At 34.9% G+C, this 12,569-nt stretch overlaps 1 protein-coding gene across 3 annotated transcripts in view; it reads left to right on the top strand.

Moving 5' to 3' along the window:
- The window catches only part of CNOT6L (CCR4-NOT transcription complex subunit 6 like), a 120,249-nt gene that overhangs the window by 98,981 nt on the left and 8,699 nt on the right, over positions 1–12,569 (top strand). For 2 of the 3 annotated variants that reach the window (XM_047091873.1, XM_047091872.1), the window contains exons 9-11: positions 2,160–2,311; positions 6,313–6,540; positions 8,690–8,892. In XM_047091873.1, coding sequence (XP_046947829.1) covers positions 2,160–2,311; positions 6,313–6,540; positions 8,690–8,892 — 583 coding nt within the window. Of the gene's footprint in view, positions 1–2,159; positions 2,312–6,312; positions 6,541–8,689; positions 8,893–11,905; positions 12,012–12,569 lie in introns of all 3 variants that reach the window. The other variant, XM_047091874.1, reaches the window with a different exon arrangement.

The raw sequence follows: 12,569 nt of genomic DNA, 5'->3' as shown, positions 1-12,569 counted from the left end.
TTAAAGTAGTGTCAAGTAGAAGAGATTCTAGGTTTTAATCTATATTCTTTTAAAGAACATATCTAGATCGAGCTTTATTGGGTGAAAGAGGGAAACAAATTTTAGTTGATGAGGGCATTTCTAATTGTTACATACCCTCCCTCTCTCACAAGTACCTGACTTCAGTAGAAGTAAAGTATTCCAGCACTAAAAATACTACTGTTAAAACAGGATTTTCACACTTTCCTACAGAGCCTTGGATTCCTATAAATAAATCTTAAGAGTTCTGTAAATATTTAGAAGGTACTTCAAAAACTTAGTACAAATAATTAAACTTAATTTAAAAATAACGTATTCACCCAGATATTTCAAATATCAAATTTTAACACCATGCAGATTAATAACATGTTTTGCATATGCTGCTTGATAGACTTGTTTTGGTGCAGACCTGAATCAAATTTTCACCTGCTTGCTTAGGTTTTCTGAGTTCAAGGTCAATTATTTACCACTTATATCTGTGTGTCTCCGTTAATCAGGATGTTTCTTAATACTCTGCAACCAAAACAAAATACAGAAATAAGTTGGATACAGAGACTTATACAAGACTATAATCATCAGTACCCTCTGATTTAAAATTTTTATATTTGTCAAAACAGATTCATTCTTTTCAGTGATTGATTTATTCAAACACAATACTACTATAATTTGTTTTATCTATGGGAATATTGCCAGAAATTGTTTGAAAAGTCTGATATGGAGGATGGTACCTATAGAACATATTTTGAATCTGCCTTCTTCTCTTTATTTCTCTTGCCTTAGTCCAAGCCACCATCACCTGTCATTTATACAACCTCAAAAACTTTGTTTGGTCTCATAATTCCCACTTTAGCTCCTGTAATCCATTCTCTACTAAGCATCTGGAATGATCTTAAAACATATAAATTAAGTAATATGTCCTTGCTTAGAACCTTCCATTATTCCCTTTCCTCTCTAACATCATTTCATAGCCTTCCATTATTTCTTCCTTCATGTTTTAGGTAAAGATCACCTCCTTAAAGTAGAGGATGCAAACTATGCTCCCTTCTATCACTCTGGGTTAGAAAATAAATATGATCTGACTTTTTATTCTTCTCCATGCGTGAGACCTTCAGAATTGGAGCAGGGAGTGGAGTATCATTTGTCTAGCACAGTGTCCTGCAGCATAGTAAGACTTTAGTCAATATTTTTAAAGAGATAATTGCATATTTCTGTTTCAAAGCTAGGAGGAAAATGGGGTGGTGTAGGCCTGTTAAAAGGACAGAGGTGTCTACTCCACGTAATACTTAGCAAAAAGTAGTATTTAGTAGGTTTTGGCCATTTATAAGATATTTTACAAAACTGATAAAACTAGGCTTAAAGAGTTTAAATGGCTTGACCCAAAATCATACTGCTATTAAATTTCAGTGCTAGACTCAATTCTATTAAATACTATAAGTCTACAATACTTAATTTGTAAGTAAAGAAAGAAAATACTATTAGTGCAGAAACTGTAGTCCCAGAGGGAGCCATTTTTTACCTTATAGAAGCTGTTAACCCTGAACCCTTACATAATGTAACTCCAGCTTTCTGGGAAAGGTGAGATAGTAAAGTTGGCTTCTCCTTAGTTGAGATAAGGGTGTGACCCTGCATTTTCTTGACAAATCTCTTGAGGTGGTAAGAATAAAACTGCAAACAGGGTACATAGATTTTACTCTGTTCTTTCTCCTTAATTTGCTGATTCAGTTACAGTTGTGTTCACCTTTAAATACCAGAAAGTTCTAACAATAACTTAAAGAAACAGAAGAAGGGCAGTTTTCTCACACAAGTCCAGATATGGCAGTCCAGAACTGGTTCAGCTACTTCCCAGTCCATAGTGGGCTGGCTTTTGCCTTCCTGCTTCTCACCACATGGATAAAGGTATAAAGGGCAAAGGGATATATATATATATATATGCCTTCTTTGCTACACGGCACTTCTAAGAAAGTTCTTAATCTGACTTCTTATGTTTCACAGGCCAGAGCTGATTGCATGGCCCTTTGCAGATGGAAGATGACTAGGGAGACAGTAAATTGTATCTGTGTCTTGTGCTCCCTCATTTAATGCCTTTTAGTATGATAATCCAAGTATCTAATATCATAATAATAATGTGTTGTGCCTTTTAGATTTACTTTGGTGCAGAAGCATACAGTGGAATTTAACCAAGTGGCAATGGCTAATTCAGATGGATCCGAAGCTATGCTGAACAGAGTGATGACAAAAGATAATATTGGTGTCGCTGTGGTATTAGAGGTCCACAAAGAACTATTTGGAACAGGTGAGTGCAGTTTAAAACGTTCTTACTAAAAATAAATACCATCCCATTCTTTCCCATCTTAAACAAGTGCACAGACTATTTATTGCACAGTTATTTTCTTGTCTTTAAGGAAAGTTAAGGGAGATGGGTGGGAAAATAACACTATTATGTAAACCATCATATGTTTCTAGAGATATTACTTAATAGGTAATTTCTAAAAAGGAAAGTCTTTAATATTGCAATTAATTCCAAAAGGTTATTTGAAGTAGGAAATGCTTTAGTTAGGCTGAATTTGGAAATTATGATGAGTTGGTTCTATTTCGCCATATTTTTAGCTTCTTGAGTGTGAAATCTTTTGTCTTTAAGGTTAAGCACTTGGCAAGTTTTCTCTAATTTCTTTGTTACATCTCAGTCATTGTCAGGGTAAAAGCAGGATCTTTTATCTACCTGGTACTTATCTTTTACATTTTAGATTATTTATAGCTTCCTTCAAAGTCAGAAACTCAATATGTACTTTGCATATCCAAACCTTTTTCCCCCTTTCTGCTGCCTGCCTGTGAGCATTTCATTGTTTACTTAACTATTATATTTTAGGCAAGAGCACAGAAAAGATGTAAGACCACATTAGGGCTTTATTTTTAAACTTTTTCATGTACTTACTGTAGAAGAAAAGATTTTTGCTTTGGGTATTGATTTGTATTATTCAGGCCATGCTTATCAGACCTCCTTTTCTCTCTGTTCTTCAGTTTATCCCTCATCATACAATCTTTGATACAGAATAAAATTTTTTTCTTCTTTTTTTTTAGCCTTTCCATTTTTACCTACTTTTATGTCCTTTCCAGTCCCATTCTTTCAAAAGTTTGGTACCTCTTTGTCTGGTAATGTGAAAATTGAGTTTCTTTGGAGTTTTATTCTCCTTTTACTTTTCAGAAGAGTAATTATAAATTATACCGTAGACACTTTTCACATTTTGAAATATGTCTCATAGTCCTATGAGAGGAATTTAATATTGTAGAAGGTGTTCATGGCCCCTTTGTTTTTAATAGTTTTTAATTTTTAATATAGTGAACATTTAGTCTATAGCCAGAAGTGACACTATAAAACTTCCAGGAAAGAATGGAGCTTAGAGAATTTTTGCCACAAATTTTTATATTATGATCAAATTGCATTAAAAATGACTGTTTCTATGTTTGTAAATCATGTATCTGATAAGGGGTTACTCTCCAAAATATATAAATATCTCATAAAGCTTAGTAGCAAAACAAAAAAAAAAACAATCAGGTTAAAATATAGGCAGAGGGTCTGAATAGACATTTTTTCAAAGACAGAGATGGCCATCAGGCATATGAAAAGATGTTCACCATCACTAATAATGAGAGAAATGGAAATCAAAACCACAATGAGATAGTTATAGTAGTTAGTGTGTCTGTTATCAAAAGGACAAGAAATAACAGGTCTTGTTGAGGATGTGGAGAAAAGAGAACCCTTGTGCACCATTGGTGGGAATATAAACTGGTGCAACTACTATAGAAAACAGTATGGAGGTTCCACAAAAATTAAAAACAGAACTACCATATGATTCAGCAATTCCACTTCTGGATATTTATCCAAAGAAAATGAAAATACTAACTTGACAAGATATATGCACCTTCATGTGTATTGCAGCATTATTTACAATAGCCATGACATGGAAGCAACCTAAATGTCCATAAACAGATGAATGGATACAGAAGAGGTAGTATATATGCACAATGAAATACTATTCAGCTATAAAAAGAATATCTGCCATTTGTAATGATGAGTTGACCTTGAGGGCATTATTTTAAATGGAATAAGTCAGAGAAAGAAATATTGTACAATCTCACTTATCTATGGAATTTAAAGAACAAAACAAATGAGCAGAGAAAACAAAACCAAAATGTCAATTGTACCTCAATTTTTTTTTTTAATTTTTAATGTTAATTCACTTTTGAGAGAGAGAGAGAGAGCACAAGCAGGGGAGGGGCATAGAGAGAGAGAGAGAGAGAGAGGGAGGGAAGGAGACACAGAATGTGAAGCAGGCTCCAGGCTCTGAGCTGTCAGCACAGAGCCTGATATGGGGATGCAACTCACGAACCGCCCCCCCAGATCATGACCTGAGCCAACTGACTGAGCCACCCAGGGTGCTCTCAAATTTTAAAAAATGACTCCTTCTGCCACATATAACAGACACTTCAGTTACTTATTACTCAACATTGAAGATAATTATACCTTGGTGTAAGGTGAAAGGAAACTATCAAAATAGTAGACTACAAAGTTAGGTCTTTTTCTGCAGAGTTTATATTTTCAATAGAAAAATTTAAGAGACATTTGTATAGAATTTTTTTTCGTAGTTTCAAGTTTTTATTTAAATTCCAGTTAGTTAACATACAGTGTAATGTTAGTTTCAGGTATAGAATTAAATGGTTCAGCACTTACATATAACACCTACTTCTCATCACAATAATCGCCCTCCTTAATACCCATCACCCATTTAACCCATCCCCCCATCTCCCTTCTAGCAATCCTCAGGTTGTTCTCTTTATTTAAGAGTCTTTTTTATGGTTTGCCCCCCGACCCCCGCCTGTATTCATCTCTTTGGTTTCTTAAATTTGGTGTTTGTCTTTCTCTGATTGACTTATTTCACTTAGCATAATACTCTCTAGTTCCATCCATGTCATTTCAGATGGCAAGATTTCATTCTTTTTTGATGGCTGAGTAGTGCAACTGCTGTATCATAGGGTAGTAATATAGAAATTTTAATAGAAAAATTAATTTTGCATGTTGACTAATATTACATTAGTATAAAAATATATAAAGTGAAAAGTTCCATATCTCATTCATACTCTCTTGTTAATTTCTTTACTCATTACTACATAGAGACTGTATGTGTATAGTTAAATGTATCATGTCACACAAATTGAGCTTTGTGTTTTAAATATTTTATGGATGTCTTTATTAACTGTTGTTTATGAATGTTAACTGAGTTTAATTTTCACAATTTTTAATGTATTATCTATCTTGTCTCCCATTTCAAAAGCTAATGCTTTGACAACATTTAAAAAATTTTAGGTGGTGGGGAAGAACCTTAAAGTTTTCTGGTTGAATATCTCACTTTCCAAATGAACCTGAGTACCAAAAAAGTTATGTGACTGGCCCAACACCAAAGTAAATAGTAAAAAAAAAAAAAAAAACCCCAAGTCAAAAACCCAAGTGTCCAGATTTTGAAAGCACATTACTCTCTAAGTCTCGTTTGTAAAATTTATTTGGGTGTGTGATATGAATTTGTTTTGGTAGGAAACTTCCTTCCTTACGTAATTTGTATGATTTATGTATATATATATATGGTGTTACTGCCTTTTATTATGACCTATCACTGATGTGCTCAGGGAATGTATGGTGAATGAGTACTGGACAGTGGGAAGAATTTAAATTTAAGGTTTAGGTCATTCAAATAACTGAAAAGCTGCCTCATTAGGTAATTGTGATCTTTAAATGACAGAGATATTTAAAGTACTTCTTTACAGCAAGAACTCATCAAATGAAGTACTAGAATCAAATATTGATTATATCATGATACAATTCTTAACTTGGGCATATAAAGCAGAAGTTGGCAAACTTTTTCTGTAAAGGGCCAGATAATTAATATTTGGACTACATGTAGTCTCTGTCACAGTCTTTCCAAGAAATTTTTGTAGAAATTTTTAAAAATGTAAAACCAGGCTTAGCTCATACAGGCTGTATAAAAACAGGTGGTGGGCCAGATTTAGCCCATGGCTGCAGTTTGTCTACCCTGATCTAGAGGAGTAATTCCTATGTAGGGATTGCCAGAATCTTAGCACATCAGCTTCTAAAAACTACATTTTGAGATAAAGGGGAAGATATACATTAATGGGGAAAAAAAATAAGGAAGAGGCTATGGATTTGAGGGAGAAAACCTTAAGATGCTGCTCTTTTGATACATAAAACAATCTTCTCCTCCTTTTTCTAATGTTTAAATTTAGGTATGAAGCCTATTCATGCTGCAGACAAACAGCTGCTTATAGTGGCAAATGCCCACATGCATTGGGACCCAGAGTATTCTGATGTGAAACTTATCCAGACCATGATGTTTGTCTCAGAGGTTAAAAACATTCTGGAGAAAGCCTCTAGTAGGCCTGGCAGCCCAACTGCAGATCCTAATTCCATCCCGCTGGTGCTATGTGCAGATCTTAACTCATTGCCAGATTCAGGTATTTATAACATCATTTCCTCATTGCTTTCAGTTTTACTCTAACTTCTCTTTGGAGGACCAGCCACCTCCCAACTTTTGAGTGGAGAATTTCTCTGCTAAATTAGAGAGTGTATTAATAAGACTCCTGGGAAGATAGGGCATGGGGTTAATTGAGAGTTTAGTAAAGAAGCTATTTCTAAAGATGTGTACAGGGTTAAGGGACACAAAACCATGGGCGATGCAGTACTCTACCACTTGGGGAATTTGAGGCCCTTTACCACACCTAAAGGTTTTGGAAAGTGGTGGGAACTGCTGTCACAACTTGGAAAATGTAGTTCTAAGGAGAGGGTTATGTAGTAGGAGCAATGGCTTTAAGTTATAACTGATGCTGTCAATCTCTGGCATCAACAGAAAATGAGTCAGGGGAAATATATATCCCTACCTCACTCTACTCTCCTGCCAGTGCTGCCCATTGACCAAATGCAGCTAGAAGCTAGAGTTGGAGGGGGTTTGTAGTTGTTGCAAGTAAAAATCAGCCTCCTGGAGCACAGAGTGTAATGGGGAAGAGGCAACCAGGAAATATTCAGCAGCAGGAGCTGTCTAAGTTTAGTAAGGTTGGCCACATTTTAGTGAATTCATTAAGTGATATGAATGCTGGTAATAGGTGCAGAAGACTGACCAACATTCTCCTTGGATTTGACATTACTTCTTGAGCTCCACTAAACTACTTTATGTCCTAACTAATTTTAGATCTTTGCAAAAAACTAGTTCTGCATTTTAGATATTCAAGTTCAAATGTAAAATGTTCAGTTATTACTATTTTGCTATTACTGAAGCATATTCTAAATTTTATACATTTTCAGTAAGCTATTTTAAATTGTTTAGATAATCCCTCAACAATAAATGTGAAAAAACCCAAATGCTTGCAATTGGAAATTCATGAAAGTCACAAATCTAGAAAATATCTACTTTTTTCCTTAGTAAATAAATGCTGAAATCATCCTCTTACAAATGTTTGTCTTTAGCCCCTAACCCAATTGACACCTTAACCATGCCTTCTTTTCTAAGTTCTGTTTTTTTGAGTTGAAATGCTCTCAAGTATAAGTTTCTCCCATCTCAGTTAAGCCAGTGAGCTGTCATTTGAAAGCACAGCACGATGAGCTGATTCTGGAGCCAGACTGTCAGAGTTGGATTCGGTTCTACCACTTAGAAGTGCAATCTATGACTAAGTTCTTTATTTTTAAATAAGAGGGGAATAATTTTATCCACCGCATAAAGCTGCTTGTGAGGTTTAAGTGTATAAAGCAGTGCCTGGCGTGTAATAAATGCTAGATAAATGATCACTCCTTTTCACCTCTTCACAGTACTGATACTGTGTTTCATCATTTATTCATTATATGTTGTTATCATTCCTGATCACAAATAGAAAGAGATGGCTGACCGTGTTCACTGATCATCATCATCATTAGGGTTGTGATATATTTTTCATTTTACTTATTAAATGGAAGCAATGTATTTTTGAATGCTTCTACTCTCTTTAGCTTTTTAGACACATCTAATATTTTTGACCAAGTAGTATATCTGGAGTATATGATGTTCTTTATAGTATCAGACTGAAAGAACTCCCTGTAGCTCAAAATAAAGAATATTTCATAGCTGAAACTATAAATATTGAAATGTTGAAGATGCAAGATCTATTTTTGTTATAAATGATTTTTTATTATGTATGCTATATTTTACATACTCCGAAAGTTGATTGCATGGAACAGTTAAATACTAAAGAAGTAGTGGTTTAGGATAATATTCTAAAAGCCTTCAGAGTCAAAACCTTCTTAGTGAATGCCACCTTGGGCCCAGGAATCATCTTTAGCTTGAAGTACCATTAAGAAAACTGAAGATATTTCTGGGTGACCCTGATGCTTTGCTCCGAAGTAGGCAAATACCCTTCAGTTTGATTTAACCATAAGAAATTGTTGGTGTTTGTTTATTTTATTGTTTCTTGTTTTGTTTTGTTTTGAACTGTCACAAAAAGGCAGTTGCATATGGGTCAACCTAATAAAACCACTCTGAACCTGGTACATCCACCTGACCACAAAATTTTGGTCACAAAGTCTTACATAACGTCTAAATGCTAAATGATAGTATTTCTTCCTTCTTTATTCTGCTAGGTGTCGTGGAATATTTAAGCAATGGAGGAGTAGCTGACAACCATAAAGACTTCAAGGAACTAAGGTACAATGAGTGTCTTATGAACTTCAGCTGCAATGGAAAGAATGGAAGCTCAGAAGGGAGAATCACACATGGCTTCCAACTGAAGAGCGCCTATGAAAATAACTTGATGCCTTACACCAATTACACCTTTGATTTCAAAGTGAGTGACTGCCTCTGAGCTGGTATAGAAATTATTTCAAATACAAACATAGGGCAAGGAAGGTCTATATTATTATATGCCTAATTGTATAATATTCAGGAGTTTTTATATTCTCTGTCTTGGCTAACTTTGTCCCTAAATGTAAGGAGGTTTGTTATTTTTTTTTTTTTGTTATTGCTGACTTGAGAATTTTTTGAACCCTGATTTTTTCAAATTTCAAGTAATATTGATAAATAGCAAAAACTTGCAAAATGCTCAATTTGTGCCAGGCACCGTTAAAAGCACTTTGTTTAAAAAAAAAAATTTTTTTATGTTTGTTTGAGAGCAGGGGAGGGGCAGAGAGAGACGGAGACACAGAATCCGAAGCAGGCTCCAGGCTCTGAGCTGTCAGCACAAAGCCGGATGTGCTTGAACTCATGGCCCATGAGGTCATGACCTCTGAGCTGAAGTCAGATGCTTAACCGACTGAGCCACTCAGGCGCCCCAAAGCACATTATATTTTTTAATATCGTTAATCTTCACCTGTCTATACCATCCTTAAATTTCAGTAAGAATCTAAATATTAAGCATCCTGATTAGTTAAGTTCATCTTGAATGAATATATAATATTCTCTTAAAAATTTCTTAGTACATTCCTTCGATGTCTTGGTTACCTTTAAATTTTCCAAGTTTCTTTGGAAGATGAGGTTACAGAGGGTTGTACTTAGGGTCTGATATATATCCATGTAGTCAAATTATTACATTCCCAGTCAGGAGAACAAAAGAAAGATACCTTTGCAGAATAAGAAAAAAAAATTTAGAGGGCCCATTGTACAAGACAAATTGTTCTTTAGAAAACGATTGATTGTAGTGGTTTTCTGTAATCAGGTTTACTTTCCCTTTGCCAATTTATCTGATCACTGCCTGTAGCTGTTTTATTGTTTGACTTTTTGGCATTTCAGGCCATCTATACCAAAATCTTATACTATCCTGAAAAAAATGCAGATTTTAGAAAGTCGTTTGGTATAAGAAGCCTAGAGGGAATATAATAAAAATACCAAAGGAAATTTTCAAAATGGGCTCTTCACACCTCCAATAACTTTTTTTTATATTTTCAGTGCTTGTTAGCCCCTTTCTAAGGAACAAATAGTAGGAAGAAGAAAGGAAATTTGTGTGCTGATGGTATTAGTCAGCTTTTGTAATCATGGAGACAAAAATTGCTTAGAAGAAAGTGAATCTAATCTTAGTATTTTTATGTTAGAGCAGATAATACTATCTCTAGCGATAGTTGCTTTTGTTCAAATCACTCATATGCAGTAATGTGCTTGTAGATATTTAATAACCAGATTTCTGTAAATTAGAAGCCCTAACTTGTGGTGTTTGTTGATTTCTGTGGTATAAGTATTCCCACTATGGTAGATTTCAAGCTCCCCAATAATACCATTGAATTCAGAATTGAGATGAAGCACTAAGAAAGCGGGAACTAGCCTACTATAGCACTCCGCTGGTCTTCCATAAGCTTAAAGGAAACCTCTAGATTTAATGATACACAATTTGTTATAAGTTAATTGTCATCTTTTTGACTGTATTGATATATGATACATCTCTGCCAGCACAAGCCAGAAAACCTAAATTAAAGTTCCCTAAAATAACTGTTTAATAATTCTACAGCTTGTTTTGGCAAGTGTGTGGTTAAAAAGACCAAATCATTTCTAAGTCATCTAGGCTTTGATAGAAGTTATTTTTTCCTTGTCCACAAAGTGAAAATTTGGGTTATTAAACTAAGCCATCTTTCTTAATCTTCTGAATTGTTTTAAAATCCTTTGTTGATATTTCTTCAAAAGATTTTACGTTTTTAATAATTGTATCAAAAATCTTATTGGGGCGCCTGGGTGGCTCAGTCGGTTAAGCGTCCAACTTCGGCTCAGGTCACGATCTCGCGGTCCGTGAGTTCGAGCCCGCGTTGGGCTCTGTGCTGACCGCTCAGAGCCTGGAGCCTGTTTCAGATTTGTGTCTCCCTCTCTCTCTGACCCTCCCCCGTTCATGCTCTGTCTCTCTCTGTCTCAAAAATAAATAAACGTTAAAAAAAAATTAAAAAAAAAATCTTATTGAACCATTTGCACTGTCCAAAGACGTACAGGTAAAGAACCAAAGGTACATTACTCAGAGTGTTTGATGTTTGAATATGTAGGATAGGATGAGATGGAAGGACAGTTATAAATCTCTGAGAGACAGGCATGTATGGGAAGATAAATATTGTGGCTGGTTGGCTAGATCAATGGATGGGATGAGGGGGTGGGATAGGATGACCAGAGAACAAACTGTAAGGGCATTCCTAACAGAGAATGAAGCTTTTATCCAAGTAACAATGAATGTTTCAATTTTATACAAAGCATTTTATACCATCCCAGTATTAAAGGCAGTCAGTAAAAATAGGTAATATCAAATATAAAAATGTTATGTAATTAGTATTACATACAGATACAAATACAGTATTCTGTCATCCCATCAGTGGATTGTTGTTATTATCATTATTTTTTACTTGGCTTAGCATTTGTTTACTTTCTTGGTCCTTGATGAAGTTAGAAGTATAGAAAAGTGATATTTAGAACTCAGATTCATTTAATCTAGAACTTACTTGGAACATACCAAAGGGTGGGTAAGCAGTTAGGAAAATTACTTGTAGAACAGGTGTCTTAGTGATAGCTAACAATACGCACCACAGACTGTGTGACTTAGACTGGACGTGTAAGATCAGGGTACTGGCATGGTTGGGTTCAGATGAGGGCCCTCTTCCAGGTTGCAGACAGCTGTTTTCTTATATCCTCACGTGACAGAGAGGCTGAAAGAGCTCTCTCTGGGGTCTCTTTTTATAGAGCAACTAATCCCATTCATGAGAGTACCACCTTCATGACCTAATTACCTCCCTAAAGTTTGTACCTCTTACTGCCATCACGTTAGGAGTTAGGATTTTTGTGAATTTGGGGGGAACAGAAACATTCAGACCATAACACCAGATTCATTGAATTAACAGCTTAATTCAGACTTTCTACTGCTGCTGCTCTTTCCCCATCAATCTAAGGGTGTGCCTGAACCAGTTAATGAAAAGAGGAAGGACAATTTTCATATTTTGTCAAGTAGTAAGTCTGAAGTCTTTCTCTGTTACATTATGAAATTTATAATATACGATTTTCTCTTTTATAAGACAATACTTAGCATAATGCTAGCTCATAAATTATTTTCATCATTTTTACTTTTTTTCCAAATATAGTTTTATAGACTTACTATAGTTTTTCCTAATACAGACTGTTTTCCCACATGGTAGCCTTTTTTAAAAACAAGTTTGAGTCAAAAAAAGATTAAAAATCATTAGTTTAGTAACCTACTTTGTAGATATAACAACGTGTAAATGTGCATACATATGTACAAATATTTGGGTGAGTTTGTAGATATGATCTTGCTAATAAGGGTTTTGATAAGAGCTTTTCCTCTGGATGTTTCAAACTAAGAAAATAGGTGCAAGTGATACCTCCAATTAAATGCATCTGACTTTCTGGAGTGTTTAACATCTTTCTTAGGGCCTATGTTTGCAAAGGATTCTGCAAGTCTAGCAGCTGATGTGCATAATGACACTCTAATAAAGTGATGTGGGAGGTTTATGGAACATAAGTGACAGAATATTTCATTTGTGTTTTGTT

The sequence above is a fragment of the Lynx rufus genome, unplaced genomic scaffold (assembly GCF_022079265.1).
Source record: "Lynx rufus isolate CCGP_SWC_20201006 ecotype Redwood Valley unplaced genomic scaffold, mLynRuf1.p SCAF_3, whole genome shotgun sequence".
Lineage (NCBI taxonomy): Eukaryota > Metazoa > Chordata > Mammalia > Carnivora > Felidae > Lynx > Lynx rufus.
Note: the sequence above shows the minus strand (reverse complement) of the source record. Positions and strands in the feature narration are given on the sequence as shown.